General features: G+C 40.2%; 2 protein-coding genes across 11 annotated transcripts in view; one reads left to right on the top strand and one right to left on the bottom strand.

Moving 5' to 3' along the window:
• GLUD1 (glutamate dehydrogenase 1) overlaps positions 1 to 6,983 on the bottom strand; it is a 29,177-nt gene extending 22,194 nt beyond the window's left edge. Inside the window, exon 1 of the mRNA XM_071564302.1 lies at positions 6,472 to 6,983. Coding sequence (XP_071420403.1) covers positions 6,472 to 6,907 — 436 coding nt within the window. The 5' untranslated portion in view covers positions 6,908 to 6,983. The remainder of the gene's footprint in view (positions 1 to 6,471) is intronic.
• Positions 6,984 to 7,078: 95 nt separating this feature from the next.
• Positions 7,079 to 20,709, top strand: part of SHLD2 (shieldin complex subunit 2) — a 32,296-nt gene continuing 18,665 nt past the window's right edge. For 4 of the 10 annotated variants that reach the window (XM_071563129.1, XM_071563134.1, XM_071563125.1 and 1 more), the window contains exons 1-4: positions 7,079 to 7,300; positions 8,898 to 9,031; positions 18,785 to 18,843; positions 19,965 to 20,062. The gene's annotated coding sequence lies outside the window, so the exon portion shown is untranslated. Of the gene's footprint in view, positions 7,301 to 8,897; positions 9,032 to 9,289; positions 9,374 to 12,256; positions 12,322 to 18,784; positions 18,844 to 19,964; positions 20,063 to 20,709 lie in introns of those variants that run through there. The other 6 variants (XM_071563127.1, XM_071563126.1, XM_071563133.1 and 3 more) reach the window with 4 other exon arrangements.

The raw sequence follows: 20,709 nt of genomic DNA, 5'->3' as shown, positions 1-20,709 counted from the left end.
AGAGGAGATAAAAATATTTCTCTCTTCCCACACAGCACTAGCCAGCTATAACCTGGGGCAGCAAAGAGATTCCCCTACACAGGCATCCCACCATTCTGATTTAAGCACCAGTATACATAAAGTGACCACACAGTACTTAAATACTGCAGCATGCTGCTTCTTGTATGCTTTTACTAAGCTGTACTTATATTTCAAATATAGTTAGATATATAGACATACACACATCTTTCATTCTGTGCTGGAAAAGCCAAGCATATTCTCTATGCAAAAATTATTTGTGCTGCCTATGTAAGACCTCATGTTTTAAATGTGAATAAGGGAAATTTAGTGCACCACCAGGCAAGCACATAGTCCCCCAATCTAAACACTTAGAACACGGCTATGAAGTCTCTCACCTATAGAACTACCTCAGCCCTACTAAAGGATTGGTTTGTTCATTAAACTGCATTCAACACTGTAATAACAGGGACTGAAACAGAGATGCAGTGAAAGGCTTGCACGTCGATATTAATACCACGCGCACGGGTGTGTGTGCAGAGGGTGGAAATAACACACAACTTGGCCCTGGCTGGTCCAAATGCCACGGGAGCCACAAAACAGTAAGTCACCACAGAGCTGACATGATGCAGATAAATTCCATGTTCTTTCCAAGAGTCTAACTCCTAACAAGATGGAGCTGTTGCAATTCCTGCAACAAAGAATCCCTGCTAGGATCACCCAGAGAACAGGAGGGAAATTATCACACAGGAGATTCTTCTCTTCACCACCCCCAACACGTGTTTATGCAGAAAGCCCAATGCTGAGAGAGCTATGATCTGTCTATAAATAGACAAGGAGCCAACAGTAGCAAGGGAAAACAACTATTTAAGATCAAGGACAAAGCTGGCTACTGCACCAATGGTATGAGCTGACTATATGAAAAAGTAGAGACTAAAAAGATTTGTAGCCAGAAGAGCAAGGCATAGCTTCCTAAAGGAGTATCAGAGGTAAAAACATAAACTTGATATGGTTCACTGAGCATTGCAACTAGTTTATAAAAAGACAGCAAAAGCTCAGGACACCCACTCCTTTCCTTTTTTTTTTTTTCCAATTTGCAATTTAAATGTATATCCACTGTTGCACTAATTGTAAAGTTGTGTAAGCTACAAGAAGAGAACAGAAATCTGAAAACTGGTCAAAGGTGGGTCTCAATCTTAGAAGTCTTTTCCAGTCTTAATGATTCTTGTATGGCACTTGTACAAGCCTTACCTATGACACTGCAAGTGTTATCACACTTTGGCTAATTACCATTTTTTTTTGTAACTGTCATACTCCTTTGAAGTTAGATCAGTTTCCATCTTTTATGTCAAGTTACTGATGGTCTGTGTTATAGTCCATCTATGGCATGGTCCATAGGGCCCATTTCCATGTCTTACTCTGAAAGACCCCTGGGCCAAAGACATGACCTCTTAACTTTTACCCATTCATGACTTTAAAAAAGTACAGCCACCAATACAGTCCCAAGATAAACAGCTCTGCTGAAGCAAAGACACCTTATAGCACTTACAAAAGGAATAAACAATGTCATGATAGCCAAGGTAGCACATGGGGTTGTACTGGTCTAACTCCTGCATGCATAGGTTTCCATTATCACATATGTATATTGTTTTAAACAAGATAATGTGTACAACAGAGGGTATCTGGTGACTCAGACTGAGATTAGTGACAGCCTTAGACCTCTGCAATTGGAAAACCGCAGTAAGGGTAGCATGAATAAAAGTCACCTTATGCAGTAAGAAACTCATTAACGTGAACTCGTAAGTCAAGTGAGAAGGATAAATCTTGATGGACAGAAGAAAGCAAAGTTTTGTAGTAAAGAATAGGTCCTTTACTTCCAAGGCAGTACCACACAGGAAGCCAGATTCATTCACCTTCATGTCAACTGAGAAAACAAAGTAGATTCATTTGTCTTTGTATGAAAGAGTGAACTTTAAAGTAATGTATGGAAAAGCTTTTCAAAATTGCTATGTAAGTGAAAGTTAGACTAAATCTAGTCTGGAACTGAAGATGGTTGTAAAGCCTTTCTGAAATGAGGAAGCAGCTGAGACTTGGTTACAGCAATTTGGGTGAGCACAAACAAAAGTTATGCTGCTTCCCAACTCTGAATCATTTAGTTTCATTTATAACAGACCTTTTGGACAGTTGATTAAAATGAAAAGCCTTTAAAAACTTTTAAAACCACTTAATAGCTTTATTCATGCAGTAAATGCTGCGTAACAAACATGAAATCATTTCCATACTAGGAAGCAGGTACGAATTTAGTAAGTTTATTCGATTTTCTGAAACTGACCTATTAATGAGAAATGGCCATCAGCAACCACATAAAAAAAGTGTTTCACACCTTTCACAGAACCTGATGAAATTATTTAGAATCGTTATATTAAGCAGGAATTGCCAGACTACTTTCCAACTAAGTCATCTGTATTCAGACATCTCATTTCCTGAACCCTCTTTGCTTTAGTTCTTTAGGCAGCTGTCAGTGCAGTGAACAAGAGCAGCTGTGGTTTCCTGTTAGTGCTGGCCACTGGCACGCAAGTCACTGCACAAGCAAAGGAAAGAGTGATCAGACCCACAGCGTTACTTCAGCTGCCAGGCAGCATCAGTCCAGTTGTAGAAATACTACGTTTGGACTGCAAGCAACTTGAGTTCCAACATCCAAGAAAACTGTTTATTCCATGTTCCCAGTGGGATGAGGAGGCATCTAACTGATTTTTCCTTTCCAGTGAACACTTACATTGAGAAAATGGAGACTTTAAAACCCAGATATACTGCGAGACATACCACTTAAATGGGTATATTTGTGACTGTTCTGTAAAGATTCCTAAAGCACAGAAGAGAAGTACACCAAAAGAAAAATAATTACCACCTTCTTGAGTTGCAGAGGTTTGCAACCCCAGCAGAAGAATTAAGGATTAACTTCTACAACAATTAAATAGGTAAGAGCCACAAAATCAAATAAGATATGTTATTTCTGGGTTTTCTCAGTAAGAGAAAAGGTGGAAAACCTCCACTGAAAAGAAAGCATGTTTCAGTATCTGGTGCTGTAAAGCATTTCTCTTGACCCAAAGAAGAATCACCTGCGCTACCGTAGTAGCGACTATGTCCAACATAACCAAGCTGACTTGTGTTCTTACACCTGTTTGGGGGAGAGAGCAAAGTGGGATAAGCCATTAAACAAGCTCCTATTTTCATGAACAATGCTTTAGAGTGTTAGAACTAGGGTATTAAGAGTATTGTGCTTCTTGAATAGAAATGTGACAGTGAAGTTTCCCACCAAGGTGTGGAAGTTTGCCTATGCAAAAAATGCAGCACTGATCTTGAATTTGCTCTCATCCAGCTGTATCAGGCCACAGTCATCCATTCACTCAGGACCCATATTTTCAAAGCAGTCCTCTTATGGCATTCACTCTGCTGAGGTATTTCTGCTTTGCAGGCAAAAGAGAAGCCAGACAGGAGGAGGTACAGAAGGGCTACTAGTCAAGGAACTGATGATTTCTACTAGAAGGTATCATCTAATGCACATGTGAGATTTATAAAGATCAACCTTGCATTTAGAAATTTGGCCCTTTCCAGGTTAGGGCTGGATCACTAAGCAGGGATTGAAGTTTCAATCCAAAAGAGAACCAGCAGGCAAAGAAAGTGAAGATTATACCTATGACAGAAGGAACACAATCTAAATGCTATGCTGTTAGCTACAAACATTTAGTAGAAACAGAAGGCAATGCTAAAGTGCAGATAATTAAAATGCTTATTGAGACTGTTTCCTTGAGTAATTCAGCTGACTCCAAGTTTAGAAAATTTAAATCAATATTTTTAAATTTGATTCACAGTATAAACTCTTCAATAGTTCATGGTTAAATCTGTAAATGTCCTTATAAACAAAAAGGTTTACAGAAGTGTAATGAAGTATTTTGGTGTGGATGTACAAAAAGAAACTAGGAACAATGAATGGAAGCCAGTCTTTAAAAGACCTAAAAGCCTTTGTTTTCCAGCATTCTATACTTGAATCTTACAGTGTACTTTGATAATTTGTCTAATCTGCACACAGAGCAGTATTTCATATTCTCTAAACAGCATCTCTCATCCTTCAGTTTATGTAAATCTCACGAAACACAAGTGTGCTTTTAAAGCACAATGCGCCTTGAAAGAGTGACAGACATGGCAAAGTCTCCCTGTTTGCTGGCGATCACCCAGCAGGAACCAAACCCTAACTCTTTCTTATTACAAAATACACACCCAGGGGAAAAAAAAAAGCAGAATGGGGAACTTCATTTTACCAAATTTCACTTTTCAGGAAGTGCGAAGTTAAAGATCACAATTCTGCATCTGAAAAGATCTGGAAGCTGAGTTTCTCCCACTGCCTTCCACTTGCCAACTCACCGTTTCTTTTAAAAGGTGGCCTTATGTCCCTTGCTGTTTCTTCACAGTGAGGATTACTTCCAAGTTTTCCCCTTCCATACCATTACATGAATTTTGCAGGTTTTGTGCTTTTATTCCTGCAGAATCTACTAGGATTCTAGTTTAAAAATCCCTTTTAGACAAAAGCTTAAGTTGTTGGTACATTTTGGGTAGATCAAATGTACCATAAGTGCTGAAATAACTTTAAAGTAGAAACGTTCTACTTTCTCACAACTTTTCTGAAATAGCATGTTTCAAGCAGTTAATCTACTCTTATGCATCCCATTTAAATTTATCTGTCATCTGATAGTGAGCAAATTCCTAGAGAGCATTATAAGGTGAAATCCATTACTGATCCCTATACTGAAGAAAGGAAAGGAAGTATCATTTGCAATTCCTTCCCCAAATCCACAGGGGGTGAGGAGCAGCACAAGAAGAACAAACTATTGAGACTTCCTATTTTCTTGAGCTGTCATTTTCAATTGCCTTGAAATTTACAGTTGTGAGTTCTCATAAGTGCTCCAGAGTTTGCTTCAGTGTCAGTGCAGGCATAACGAATGCCACCAAAACTCAAGAAATTCTGTTGAGGATTTAGAAACGTAGGTTCAGAACAGACGATCTCCAATCCCCCAGCTGGTATGTTTTGTTTATGTATGGTGTATTGTATCATTCTTTCTTGTAAAAACATAATTTTTCATCAGTTCTGAGCAATATTAATGTAAAATATTAGAAGTTATCATATATTAATACTATCTCATTATGTTGTTTGCTACTGAGCTGTATTTTGTTATAGAAGCAGAGATCTTAAGAGTAACAGGCTGTACAGCAAATGACTTCTTGTAAGCAGCAGTAGCAGCAAAGAAAAGCAGTGACAAAACTGCAGTATAATAACCACCAGTATTTTAAAAGAAGTTATAGCAATGGCAGAGAAACAGTAGCTCCACAGAGTAAGCTTCAGCCACACCCAAGCTAAGACTGAGTGATGCTGGTCATCCTTTTTTCAAGTAAACACTGCAAGTTGAGTTAGCTTCTTTTTGGGTAAGAATGAAGCATGTCACAGAACACTCACTCCTACAGATTTCATTTTGCAATGTTAGGAACCACATTAGCAGGACAGACTATTTGTGCTGTAAAGCGAAAAATCCCACATATACACAGCAGCTGAACTGGCACAAACACATTTACCTAAGAACACCCTTCCTACTCGAGTGTCGAAGATAGAGGTGTTCACTGATAAGAAATCACTTCCTCTCTGTAACCATAAAACTGGTCTACACTGAGGAAAAATAAATCTGTTTACAGATTATAGAAGCTCTGGTTTGAGTCAGTTCTGAAATGGTTTCCAATACCTAACTGTCCACAAAGATCAGAGCTCCTGAGTAAGTTATGCTGGAGGACATCTGTATTTGTTTTCCAAGGAAATGCCATCTATCCCGGACTAAAAGGGAGTTTGATTCCTCTGAGATCACAGCCGATCCCACGAGAGCCCAGCTCTGCTCAGCTCCTGCGGGATTCACCCTCCCGGCCCCTTGGCAAGTGTTGGGTCTCACCTATGCTGAGCCAGCCACTCATAGAAAAATCACTTTTGTGTGTGAATACACAGTTAACTTGTTATAAAAACTTGGGGGCTTTTCTCCCTACGGCTGTTTTCTGTGTGATCATTCGTGTTTCGCCAACACAGCAGGTAGAGTGTTAACGTAAAGTGTTAAGCCTCCTCCAGCTCCCGACTCAAGCGCAGGCACTTCCAGCGTGGTGTTCCCACGTTTGCCAACAAACACCAGCACGCTCCGAGTCACCCCGTGCTCAGCTCCGGCGGGCGCTGCCCTCGCCCCCTCGGCTCGCCCGGGCTGCGGCGAAGGCCCGATCGCGACACGGCGACAGCGGCCCGAGTGCCCCGTGGGGGGCTGCGGAGGGGCCGCTGTGCCGCTGCCCTCCCTGCCCTCGGGGATCGCGTCCCGCGGGAGCGGAGGAGGCACCGCCCGCCCTGCTCGGGCAGCGGGACGGGGCGGCCTCCGCGGGCCCGGCGGGGCTCACCTCCCTTGCAGGGCGTGCGGTGCTGGCTGTGCTGCGCCCGGTAGCCCTCGATCACCTCCCACTCGCCGTTGTCGCGCTTGATGGGGAAGGAGACGCTGAGCACATGGTTGCAGGGCTTGATGATGCGGAGGATGCCGCGGACGCGGTGGCGCCGGTCCTCCATGCTCTCGCGGGTGCGCAGCCCCTCCACCAGCTTGTCCTCCACGATGCTGGCGCCGCGGTCGAAGAACCCCTCCACCATCTTGAAGAAGTTGGGGTCGTCCTCCTTCTTCGCCGCCTCGCAGTAGTGCCGCCGCGGGCACCGGCCCCCTCCCCATGCCGCCGCCACCGCCGCTCCCCCTGCGGCCGCGGCCGCCGGCCCGCCGGGCTCCGCGCCTGCCAGCGCCGAGCCGGCGGCCAGGCGGGACGCCAGCAGCTCGCCCAAGTAGCGGTACATGTCGGCGGCCGCCGGAGTAGGGCTGGAGCGGCGCCGACGCTGTCACAGGGGCCGCGGGGCGCCGCCGCCGCCGCCTTTAAACGGGACGGGGGGGGCGGCGCGGGGAACGCTCGCGCCTCCCGAGCGCGCCTGCGCGCCAAGCGCCGCGCCGCCCCCGGCGGGATTCGCGGACCGGGAGGGGGCGCGGCGGGGCCTGCGTCGTGCGGGGCCGGCCCCTTCCCCTTCTCCTTCCCCTTCCTCCGGGCCTTGCTCTCCCCGGCCCAGCACCGCCGCTGTCCCACGGCCTGCCCGCTGCGGGCCCGGCCCCTTCCCGTTCCTCCAGCCCGGCCCGGCCCCGCTACTGCCCCAGCGCCCCGCGGCGCCCGGAGCGCTGCGGCCGGAGAGGAACCCGGGGCAAGTAGCCTTCATTGCTGCCGGGTGTGACACGGGGCCTCTCCTGGCGCTGCGAGCGAGGGCGCGTTCGCACCGCCCGGGGCTCAGCCCTCGCAGGGACGGCCTGGGCAGCCTGTCGGGATAACCCGCCTTACCCCCGCGTGTTTAAGTGTCCCCTGGCCGGGTCAGAGGCCGCACGTGTTGATATGGCCGCTTTCACAGACCCAGAGTCTCTGAGGCTTTAAGAGGCCTCACTTTTGTCTGCTCTGTCCACTGAACTGTTGGTCCTTTGATGGGTCTCGGCCCATTATAATCCGTGGGTTTATGTAGTGCAGGTGTTTCACTACAGCTCTATTGTCTTAAACTGTGTGAGATGTGCATTCAGAGCACGGGTGTTGTGCTATTGAACCACATTCATTTTAGGATTGGTTTTCTGTAGCTTTGGGCCACTAATTGGAAAATACGATGGTTTGTTGTTTTTTTTTTAGTGTTATGGGGGACCAATGCCCTTAGGACAGGAATAACCAGGAAGTTGCTTTGTCTCTGTGGGAATCTCTAACCACTGTGGACATCCAAGGGCTGTACTACAAGGCTTGTGGGAGAGTGATTTAACTTTTGTGTGTATTTGTCATCAGGAAGCTTAGTCATAGAATCTTTGAACACACATAAACTCTTCAGACTGTTGGTACTCAGTTTTTATCTTGATGTAATGTGGTTCTCTATCCTCGGATTCAGAAGTTGTCCTAAGGTCCACTAATGACACTGCTTCTTATCTGTAATGAGGATGGTTTATAACTGTAATTGAGAGAACAAAGATCCTTGATAGTAAGTGATATGGGAAATAAAACAAGAAAGGAGCTTGTTCTTAGGCCAGTTTGTTCTCTGTATGTTCCCACAAGCCTTCAGGAACAAACTTACTGATTTGCTTTCCTGTCTAGGTGGTTCACGGAAAACTTCTATTTTAGTGATAATTTTCAGTTGCAGTGTTCTCAGTGGTTGTTCCAGCTTTGAGCTGCTATTTTATGTCAGTCATCTGCAGGTTTTCAATAGCTAAAGCTCAATTTCTGCTCAAGTTCTTAAATATTCTTTAGAAAAGAAAGTGGTGAAAGGTATTGTGGCAATTAATCCTTATCAGCTATTTATTTTCACCTTGTTCTGTAGGTTAGAATACCATTTTACAGATGCAAAGGTTAAATGAAAAATATGGTTAGTCAGTTTGATCAAGCGTTAGAGGTAGATCTTAAGGTTAATGTGCTTAGTGCCTACCCTGCTTTCAGCTGTGGTCTCTCTGATTTATGGGCTTCACTTAATTATCAGCTGCTTGCAGTATCAGGCTGTGTTTGCAGTACACATTTGTGGATGTATTTGAGACTGAGTATGGGGCATGACAGTGTGAGAACCAAGTGGGTCTCTGCAGGGGTTCAGTCACACAATTGTATTTGGAGTAATGGCAGCATCAACAGGACTGCATTTTGACAAAATACTCAACAAGCTATGTGCTAAATGCCGAGAATAACTAAACCAGGATGTTAATTTTCTTGGCCTTTTAATATTGTAAGAGAGATGATAACTAGGGATTTTTGTTTGCACATTGTTATGACTGAAATAATGTGTACAGTTTACAGGTAGTTTACCAAACTCTGGACCATATTTCTCTGATTCAAGTCCTTTCTGGAGACAAAAGGAATGACACTGCCTGAGGCTATCCAAGAAGAGTAACAGAAGTCATATGCCCCATTCCAGTATTGTGTGGTAAGTGGGAAGCAGGTAAAGGAAAATCTATTTGTCAGAGAAAATTAAAAATAGCATGCTTTAGAAGGGGCTCTAGCAAATATAAAAGTGATACTTGCAATAATAAAAGAGGAACTGTATCATCTTTGCACTTGTATAGCATGTGGGGTACCTTCAGAAGATTCATGCTGAGTAGCATCAGTGAAAACCCACTAACTTCATTAATATCATGCTGAATGTTGGTCTTAGGCCTACATCTGGAGAGAGAGATGCATAGAGAAAACTCAATACCTGTGTGGTAGGAACTGTTTGTATGATTCATGGGCTGCAGCAAGTTCATATTCAACTGTGTGGACGTGACAGGTATCCATTTTTATTTAAAATCTGTGAAGTATAGTTGAGGGAGACAAGTTGATTTAATTTTCTAAGCTGCTTCTAAAACATCTTATGTAGAAATTTTAAGAAATTATTTTTACTATATATAAGAAAATAATAAACACTGTATTATGCCTTCCAAAAGCACAATTTTAAGGTGTAAATTATCAATTTCATAGCAAGTGGAGTTATTTTCTATGTGTCCAATTTTAAAGTTTTATTGAAAGAAGTTATCTAAGACTGGAATTCAATACCTTTGCTTTAATTCATTATGTTATTACCTATTTGAGAATATGTAGATGACTAGGATAATCTTTTCCCGTGTCTAACATTGTTAATAATGGTATCACAAATGGAAGACATGTTTTTAATAAAATAAAAAGGTAATTTAGGTTCATATTGGTGTTACCTATCAAACCTTGGCAAAAACATTCCCAGGATGTTATGGTACTGTGTTCTCTCAAAACCTGTTCCCAGCTTGCTCCCCAGTCTTCTTTCCAGCTCACCAAAGCAGATGAGAATGAGCAGAGAACCTGCAAATTGGGGATCCTCACAGGGCTCTGAATAACTCTGTCCTTGTGTGACTGAGCCGTTCAAATCCAGTGTTGCCTCCAGAGCAGGGACTCCAGAGTCTGAACAACCATTAGACAACATGCTCAGGAGGAAAGCTGTTGTGTATAGTGGGCAGAGAACAAGTTACTTTCTGTGGTAAACTGCCTTCTGGGAAGAGAAATTGTTTTTGAAATAATCTGCCACTGGAGTTACAGTTGTTTTTCAGCAAACTTCATTTTAAGCTGTCCACCATATCACATGGAGCATTTGACAGTTCTTACTTACCCCTTGCTTAAAGAATTGATTGAGATAAACTCCAAGTACTGGTAACACTTACATACAAACACTTTTTTTTCTTCTATTGATTCCTGAAATAATGTGCCAAGTTGTAAATCTGAGATTCTAGCCCAGTGGGATGATTTAGAGTATTATACAAGTTGAAGCAAGTTTTTGTTCACCCTTGAATTGCCAGTGTGAGCAACTAGGTTTCCCTTCCTTATTTCACCTGAAATTGCAAAAAAATGCTTGGTTTTCTTGAACATGTTGTGCTGTATAGCTTTCTGTAGACCTTGGTAGGGTAAATAAATAGGTGAGAGCTGAGGTTATCATCTTATCCCAAACTCTGCTGCAGAAACCGTTCAACCTCTGAGGCAACAGATCTCTGGACAGTGGCGTAATAGTGACTGTGGGAACAGGAGGATTGGAGTCTGACAGGAGCATTACCTGTCATGCTATTCACACATCTCTTGGCTGAGATCACAGAATCACGGACTATTCTCCTCTGTGCATCTCTGTTAAATACAGGCCGTGCAGGTAAACAGCAAGTATGCAGGACTTCCCAGAAATCCTCCTGCACTGGACCTGCCAGCCTATTGTGGGAAACTAAAGTGCTACCAAATAGCAACCTGCTTGTTTTCCATGTTGAGATATTCTCAATTTTCCTGGGGTTTATTTTCCACCTTCACAATGCTTTACAGTAAAACTTCACATATACTTGGTTTTGGCATGGCATGTGAAAATAGAAGTGGCAGTTTCTTTATCTGCAGGAAAATGTATGAGTATTCAGTCTTCAGAGTAATGGGAGGTAATGTTGGTACAGCATTTGTTCTTTTAAGATGTATTGTTTATAAAACAAATATACTACAGCCTAAAGAATCTAAGGAATTATTAATGTAATCTGAATTTTAATTCTAGATTTGAGTGTAAGCTGTTACACTCTAAGTGCCACATTTCATGGTAATATTCTTCCCTTTTCATGCTGAGCCAGCACGTGATATAACAGGAATGAAATGAGGTGTGTGGAACAGATTTCTGATTTCAGTGTTGCTAGAGGCCTGGCTCTGTAAGATGGTGTTACAGGAAACACATGAATTAGGTGAATCCCAGAAGATTCCTTTAGTTTGGAACTGTCTCTATAAGCACTTTCATCAAATGAAGACTTGAAATCATCATTTCCATGATCTATTTACAACCAATTAGAGATTAAAGCTTATTAAAAGTCTTTTTACTGGTAGCATAAGTTATCAATACTTAGATCTATGGGTTTAGAGACTTTTCTTTCCTCTGTAAATAGTTTCAGCTGTGTTCAGCCACATCAAAGATGGAGAGTTGCAGGTTTTATTCATTTGCTTCCTTTACCTTGGGAAAAAAGAACCTGAATTTAGTGGTTTTCCAGGCAGACTGCAGAAGTTACATTTGCACATGCTGCAGATTTGAGATGTGCTTTCTGTAATACTACAAAATTGGAGAAGAGATATTCAGATTACTTCCCGTTGAGGTAAAGACTTGAAACATTTCAGTATTTTCTGTTATTAATGAGGTGCTTAGGTATCTGTGGTCTGATTATTTAACATTTTTATGTTTTATTTTGCATTAAACTGACCAAGTATAAGCTGCTAACATCTTCATATTTATTGTAACTTTTTTATTTGTCTATAGTGCTGTAAAAGTAGGGAGTGAAACTCGTAATTGTACAAGTAAGGTAGGAAGTTCTTAGGTTTACTCTGGGAGGGTCTAGGCTAAAATGAGTCTGGATTTCTACTAGAGGAATTGCTACAAAAATAATTTGTAGCTGAGCAAAATTACATTTAGATGTATTTAGTCAATCATAAGATTTTTTTTACTTTTCCAGTACTTCTACAACAAGATACCATTCTTATTTCAAAATCCATGCAGTGGATTCATTAGCCTGTTATCCAGAATGTGAATTTGACAAGGATTCCTAATTCTCTCAGTGAAAGGTTCTTGAAAAACCCTCAGTAAGTGGACGGATCTCCTGGTGTTTCAGAGCAAGTGTCAGAGAGCAGTTTTCTGAGCTTTTAACATGATAGTAATTGTGCTGCATCCATCAAAATACTGAATAAATTCTGCTAACTACCTCACGAGTAAGTATTTTTGATTGCCATGAAAAGTGGTGGTACTTGTGGTTATGAGCTTTAAAGACCTTCTGTCTTCATCTGTTTATATAGTTGCTGTGCATGATGACTGATGTTGCCAACTGGTTACTTCAGCTCTGTGACAGGACAGATATAAAAAGCTCTCCATGTATACAGGAGATAATGTCCTCATCTCTTGCTGAGACAGTCTATAGACATGCAGAAATTCTCAGTGCCATGTTTTGATATGCTTACTGTCAATTTATTGCTAATAAGTATTACCAGATAATAAATACTAAGTATGCTTTTTAATAACACTTATTTCCTATAATGCCATTTCTGGTTTTCAAGTGGGTAGGACAGAAAGTAACTTTCTCCGGATCTCGGCAGATCAGACCCAAAGCTTACTGAAGTCAGTTAGAAATTAATCTGATTTTAATGACCTTTCCATCAACATGGCCCTTCATGAGGTAATAGAGGCTTTTGTAAGTGTGTGAAGTCTTTTCCTTTCTCAGTTCCTTTATGTGCGAGAATCTCTTCAAGTAGCTGTTTTGTGTCATTGTGGAATCATCTTTAGCTTTTGCTTGGTAGTTCCTCATTTCTAATCTAAAAGACAAAAGAGGGTGTGATATAGTTACCAAAGCCCAATATATTTGAGATTCCTGTCTAGCTGTTAAATGTTTGAAATCAGCTGATGAAAAAGCTAATAATGGGAAAGTTACAGATACACAGGCATAAAAACTTGCACAGATGCACTGTGAGCATGCCAGCTTTGTTCCCCTTGATAGGTTAGGAGGGAAAGAAAGTACTTTAATCAGTTTATTTCCTGGAAATTGTTTTTTAGAAAGTTGCTGTCTATTCCATTCAACACAGCAAACAAGAGATAGTATGAAGGGATTTGCCAGGAACGACTAAGAATTGTTTCAAAGTAATGTTTGCAGTTGGAATGGATGGTTTTTACAACTCTTGGTGTCCTTGGCTGTCGGGCTGAATATCACACCCAGGATCTTACCAGCCTGGAATCACAGCACCAGAGACTGCAAACCAGTTTTTTCTTGTGTTAATACTCAATTGACAATTAGAAGTTGTTGACATAAATGTAGTCTGCATTGTTTAAATAACAAACATTAAAGTTCTTATGAAGTAGAGAATACTTCCCCTGTAGTGCTTTTGTTTGTATTCCTATTAAAAATCAACTTTAACCTTTTTCACTTTGAAAGAGTGGTTATGGAAATCAATACTGTTAAAATCTGTTTGAATACTTAATCCTTTGTGAAATATGTTGGGGATAAGCCCAGATACAAAGAATTAAGAATTGCCACTTAAGTTTGCTAGTACTATTGAAAAGGGCATTGTTTATCAGGAAAGTCCAGGAGTAGTACCCTGGCTGGTATTTTTTAAAACATTACGGATTTACTAAAAAAAAAAAATCACTGGTTACACTGGATATAAAAATGTATATGTGATATCTTTTCTTAGTTATCTTTCGCAGACGTCAAGATTGTTCATGGTGCCCACTGGATGTTGAGATCCAGCACAAAAAATCTCTGTTGCGTTGCTCATTCCAGAGAAATCTCAGAATAGGTCAGAATCTCAGAATAGGTTAGGATAAGAAATAATTGATTTTAATTAAATTGTTCCATCTTGGGCACACTTGAAAAATTTTTGAAGCCACTAAATTTAGAAGAAGTTAAACTTTTTTTCCTATCTTTTTGTTCTGTCTTCTAGATAAGTGGCTTGGTTTATTAATAATGTCCTGTGTAAATCATGTTACATGTGGTGTTTAGGTGCCCATATGTCAGTCCTGTTAGATGTGTAGCCATGCAGTGCCAGACATTAGTGTCAGTTTATGGCATTGTGGCAAAAGGTGCACAGACAAAATCTGTGTATCCTGGAATGTCTTCTGGAGGCAGTTTGTGGCTGTCTCTGGTACTTGGTGCTGGTGTGGGAGCACCTTAAGGAGTCAGGCTGGGATGGACCGACATCAGGGATGACATGAGAACATTTTGCAACTGCTGCTGTAAACCCCCAGTACCACCTTAGAATCCCAGGTCGATAAACATTTCTTTTAGCTAACAAGCTGAAGGTTTTGTGCTGCTGAAGTTTTTCTTGATTACTATTTATGGTCAGTTCTTGTCAATGCTGGCAAGATAATGTCTAATTTATCTGTTCTACTTTATCGCTTCTGGTTTTTCCTTTGAAAGTCAGTTGGTTGAAGGTAAGCTTTTTTGAAATACTGCTAAGGTAGAGTCTCTGCATAGCATTGGGAGAAGATTTTCTGATTGCAGGAGGACTGGTAAATTGTGGTCTTCTGACTAAATGAGTTAAGATCACCGTGCAATTTGTAAAAGCTTATCATGGTTTCTTTTGTCTTACCAGTTTTCAGATAAGCCAGGTGTTTTTCTTTAATTTAGTAAAAGAACACTAACTGGCAGTCTAAATAATGTGTGCTTTTAGATTGTTCAGTTATCATTAGAGATCAACTTTCTTGAGTAGAGGATGCTTTATGTTCATCCCAGGTTTACAGGCTACATTATCCACTGTGTCAGTTACATAAATAAATGTAACACTGGGCAATATAAGCGGAAACTGAGCTGCTTCATCATGTGACAAAAACCTCAGGAAAGTAAGAGGCGAAGGAGGAAGAAAGTAAGTCTCCTTCACTGTTCTGTTCTCCCAATATACTTAATGCCTCACCTACCAGTGAACCCAGACTCGTAGTGCAAGTTCATTAATGTTATTTAGTTTTAGGTGTAATTTATTCTTGTTTATTACACCGCTAATTCAGTGAAGGTTATTTTAAGTCAAAGAAATTAATGGACCTGTTAACTAAAAGGAAAAAAAGGTCTGTTATTTGACAAAACATCGTACTCATCTTTTGTCTCCCAGAGTGAGTTCTAACGTCATAAGAGAATATACCTCACTGCCTCAGGACTTAAAGTAATTTGTAACATTTTGAAAATTTAGGCTTGACTGTGTGTGTGGGTGTGTTCTGCACAGTATATAAGGTAAGAGAGAACCTCTTTCAAATAGTGTATAAGGTTCAAGAACTAAACAGAAAAAAGTAACATCGGATGCCCTGTGTTAATCGCAACTTTGAATCATTTGATTATTTTGTGCTGGTGTAAGTCAGCACTGAGACCTAAAGTAAGGAATAAGAGCAGAGGAGGACAATAAATCTTGTGGGAAGAGAGAAAACTGCAGATACAGAAACAGGATAACCAAGGATGATGAATGTTAAAATCTCCATAGGTAAACTGTGAAGTTGAGGTGAAAAGGGTATTTTTCTGACATACCAAAAAGGGGAAGGATTATGCACAGAGGAATGACAATGCAATGTTTAAGGTATGAGTATGTAAGATTCAATCAGTTCTATATTTTTTTCAATTTATTGTGCAAGCCAAAGTAATCTACTTAACTTTCCATTGCCTCAGTTCCCATGAGAAAAATATGATGATGATAATTTATTCCTCATTTCTTAAAAGTATGGGAAGGACAAATACATAAAGAATTGTTTGAAAACAAGCTGATTGTGCAAACTTATATGGTCTTCATATCTGAATGAATATAGGCCAGAAATTACAGGCCATGGTCAGTATTTATTCATAAGGAGAAAGTCCTGGAATTTGCTTTTCTAGTAGACTAATACAGTTTTTCTTTCCTGCCAGACTTGGGTTTTCACAAGATATACAGGAGTGTCTTAGATTATTTTCCAAAGCGATAAGTGAAATTCCTGTTGTCTTGAATGTTTATCCTTTATCAGAGCATACTCAATTTACTCATTTTCCTCAGGAACAAAACCAGTGAGCTCCAGGGAAACTACAGTTGATTCATTTTATGTTGAAGATGATGGAAAACAGAAGTTTTGTAGGCTTTTCCAGGTTCTGTTGATTAAAAGAATCCATAGAAATGATTGTTAGAGAAACGAGCAGAAGGTCTCATGAAATCACAAACGATATCTGTAGCTGCATCCATAAGCTACTTCAATGTGTTTGTTTGGATAAAAGGAATTATTGTCAAATGTGTTACATACGTGTTTTGCCAGCAGATTAAATTTCAAGTATTTTCATACTGAAAAGAAATGAGCCATTGAGCAAGTCTTTATTCTGCAAATTGGATAATGGCAGGGGAAGGGTGGGTAATATAACTTGACCTGTGACTGCATTTGGTTATAAAAATTTCTAAAATGCCAAGTAAGGTGGAATTACTCAACAAACAAAAGAAATAAATACTGGGGTTGGCACGAGTTCTTTGGGAATGTGCCAGTTCAGATATGATTGTGGTGTTTTGCTGAGAATGTCCGATCAACTTGTTTAAAGCCGCGTAGGTTCTTGAGCTTTCCCCACACTTGGTTTTGTTGTTGTGGTTTTGTTGGTTTTTTTTTTCTACTTTCCCACCCTGGATCATAAAAGAACATAAAACTGAGATGAGATAGCCAAGGTGACTTTATCTGATCTGTAACTGCATGGACTGCCAGTTCTAATTGACTTGTTGGGACTGACATTGCACTTGACTGATCTGTAGGAGGCTGGGGAATAGCTCAAGATCAAACCTTTCATTGCATTGATTCTTGTAAAGCAGTATTAATCCTGAAGACCAATGACAAGCTTTCTTCCAATAGTTCTGCTCTTGACATGTAGTTCTTGAGCTGAGAAATCACTTCTCTTGAAGTGTCACAAGTCCTGTTACTTATGTAAAGTGTGGTGGCAGATTTCTATTGTGGAGCCTGGAATTAGACTGGAAGTCTAATATAATGGGGAAAACCCTAGATAACTATAAATTGGAACAGCTTCAGTCCCCACCAAACTGTATTTTGATTTATGTAAGATGAGCAATTGAGAATTTGAAAGAATGGGGTTTGACCTATTCAGGTAGGGTTTACCAACTCTTTCTAAACCACTGATGTTGGCTGCAAGAGTGAAGTTCTCTTTTTTGGAAGATAAATGTGAGTCATGACAGTTTTTAATGGACTTTCATTTTTTTATGTTTATAGTCTTAAGAAGCTGGGCTGTGTCTGGAGAAGGAAAACTTTGCATAACAGTGCAATTCTGTACAGGAGTACAGTGCAAGTGGGTTTGCATTGCTCATCACTACAGAATACTACGAATGGACAGCCCCTCTCTCCATGTTCACGTGCTCAGAGGCAAACTGAGATGCCCACTAATTAGTGTGTTATTTCAGGGGTACTTGGAGAATGGAACTGCATAGAATAACTTTCAGGATCAGGCCTTTAAAATTACCTGGATATAAAATGTAACTACTTGTTTTCTAAATGCTGTTTCCCAAGTTAAAGGGATAAGTATGGGTAAAGGTACTTGAGAGTTAGTTCCCATTTGGGATTAGAATTTTAACTTCCTTGAGAGCTTGTAAGGTAACATTTACTTGTTTGCCATATTGAGAAAGGAGCTTCAAGTAACATCATAAGGTGTAAAGGAATTAAAAACTACACAATAATTCTTATGATGTTACCTCTTCCCTCCTTTTTATTTGCCTTTTTTAATGAGGAATGCAACTTAAATGGACACTGCTTTACAGCTTTTTGGTTTTTCTGCTTTATCTGATAATTTTAAAATCTTTTCAAGTTAAGATCTTATAAATAGGTTTTAATGTGAAATCTATGGGAAGGACAAACCCAATATTTATTTACTCATTTCCTGTCATATACTTCATACTACAATAGCTGATTATTTATATTTTGTGTACTTCCTGACACAAGCAAGTAAAATCTGGAGTTACTCAAATCATTAGCTGAATACATAGAGTACTTTGATGTGGAAAATATGCCAAGTTCCCTGTGTTTCTTCACCTCTCTGCATTAATCATAATTTATTTTGCCCTTAAGTTTCCTCTTTCATGTTTTTACAGAATGCAAAATTCACATGTGTGTCCATGGCACTGAAGTCATGAGTCTCACATAGTGAGACTTTGTGTAAAGTATGTCAGTTGACATCAAACAGGTCCAGGTTACAAGACAGTAGTCAGAGCTACTTTAGTATCAAACGCATTTGTGTATTGGAGTATTAAACAGAACTCTTCTGTAAAAGATTTCAGGGATTTCAGGGAATATTCTGCGTTGGAAGGGACCCCCAAGGATCATGGAGTCCAACTCTTAACATGAATGACCCATACAGGGATCGAACCCATGACTTAGGTGTTATTAGCACCATGCTCCTTCTGTTCTATATGAAAACTTCACACTTGTGTTTTTGAAAATATTTTGAAGACTACTGTGATTTTAGCTTTGTATGGCAGTTCACAGGGGTGTGTGGTAGAAATTATGTTGGTGTACTAATAGCACATTGGCATTGTGTACACTATTAGTCCTATTGTTTCTCTTCTAGTAAAGATCAGGTATAGAATTTGCAACAGAAAAAAATCAGATTTGCAAACACAATTACAGTTTCAGTACACAAGGTATTCACTACGAGATTGCCACTTCTTAAATCTCTACTCTTTCTCCATTATATTACAGAAAGAAGCAATTTGTAGTTTTACTTAATCTTGGAGCAGCTTCTGCATGAAGACAAATAGGTAAATAGATAAACCTCTTTAGTTTCCATCCTTACTTCTTCATGCTTTAGGAGCTTTGAAAGATACACAATTCGAAATATTATGGTTCCTGGACATTTTTGTATGGTTGGTTCTGTCAATATAGTTGGGTGGTAAGACTGATCATGTGGAGTACCAGCCTCTCTCTGAAGAAAGGTGCTTTCCTCCAAGTGGGCTGCTGGTGTGTGAACACGTTAAGAGTACATGTACTCGGCTGAGCTTCCTCCCACAGCACAGGATGGACGAGTTAGAGTGGGGAGGACTATGCAGTACTGCAAGTAATAAAAGCACTGGTAAAAGTGTTTGAATTAAAGGCCACTGAGTGAAGGTACACAGCAATGGTTGTAATAGCACAGTACAGATAATAAGTGAGCTATTGCCTCTGACAAAAACAGGAAAATTATGTTCCTTTCCTGAGAATGTAGGTACAAGAAGGTGTTTGTCAGTGGTTACGCTGCTGTGCACTGCTCTATGCGTTGTGACTTAGAACAGCAGAGGGAGACCCAAGATGACTTGTTACACTGTACCTTGAGTTTTTTCATTTTGCTTGAGGTGTTTTCAGACTGCTGAATTACCATGAAAAAGGGTACAGACCATATAAATGAATGTTTCTGGTATTGAATTAATGCACTTTATTAATATTTTGTTCAGTTGTGATGATTCCCTTGAACTTTTCTGGGCATAGTAGGATAGAAATTGTGATTCTACAGTTTTGTTGAAATATAATCAGTCAAATTACTTTTAATAACTAGTCTAAGTGCACTGCTGCCTTCAAGTCTGAGGGAAAAGTTACCTCTCTCAAATAAGGAAATTTGCATCTAAAAGGCACCTTTGGCTCAGTCAGCTGTGTTGATAGTTACTCAGTGTCACCTGTTCCCTGTTAAAGCTTAACCTGTTTGCTAAACTAACATCTATCTAAGCCATTGAAATGTAAAGGCTTATATATTAAAAAGCTAATGCTAATTTTCTATAGGTATCATATCTTATTTTTTTCCTAGGTAAATGCCAAAAGACTTGAAAATGTTCTTTCTGTTTTCAGAGGATTTGCTGTAATTCTCATGCACTTTAAGATACTCTGATTTTTTTTTCTTGGTTTTCTGCAGTGCCCTGGTAAATTAACAACTTAACTCCTTAGCTGCAATACCTGTGAAAGAGCATTTGCTTGGCTGATGTTCCTGCAGTTCTATGAAGAAGTTGGTAGGTATGTTGCTTCTGTAGCCACAATAAGGAGCAAGTGTGTGCAGTGAACCATCTGTGATCTTTGTAATGCTGTTGACCAGTGTACAGAGACAGTTTGGCCCAGGTCTGAAGGTTAAATTTCCTTAAGGGAGCTTGATCTCTTACAAAATCTTAAACCTTACCTTCTAGATAGCAGAGCATATTTTTTTCAGTTAAGGCTGAAATGTATTCCTGGAGTATGTGCAATAGAGAAATACTAAAATAATCTCAAAATTGCCTTGTCTTTTCAAGAACAGAAATTCTATATTTGAATATAAAAGTCAGTACTGTCATGTAGTTGGTATCTGTCAAGGCTTTTGTTTAAATTACAATTCTCACATCAGAAGCATGTTACGAACTTTTGAGACTTTGGATTTATAGAAGTGTTTGGATTTATAGAAATGGTATGTAAAGCCACATCACTTCATCTTCCTGAGATGTGAAAGTATTGAGATCAGCTGTTTAGTAATCAGATTGTCAGTTACTTTGAACCTCACAGAAATACACTAATGATGCACATAAAGGATGTAGCTGCATACCACAGGAACAGATAAAATGTGCACAGTGTGCCTTGGGTGGGGAGAGAGAGAAGAGGTCTGATGCCATAGGATCAGTCCTAACAAAAAGTAC

Source organism: Pithys albifrons, chromosome 9 (assembly GCF_047495875.1).
Source record: "Pithys albifrons albifrons isolate INPA30051 chromosome 9, PitAlb_v1, whole genome shotgun sequence".
In the NCBI taxonomy this organism is placed as follows: domain Eukaryota; kingdom Metazoa; phylum Chordata; class Aves; order Passeriformes; family Thamnophilidae; genus Pithys; species Pithys albifrons.
The sequence above is the reverse complement of the archived record's forward strand: the minus strand, read 5'-3'. Positions and strand labels throughout refer to the sequence as shown.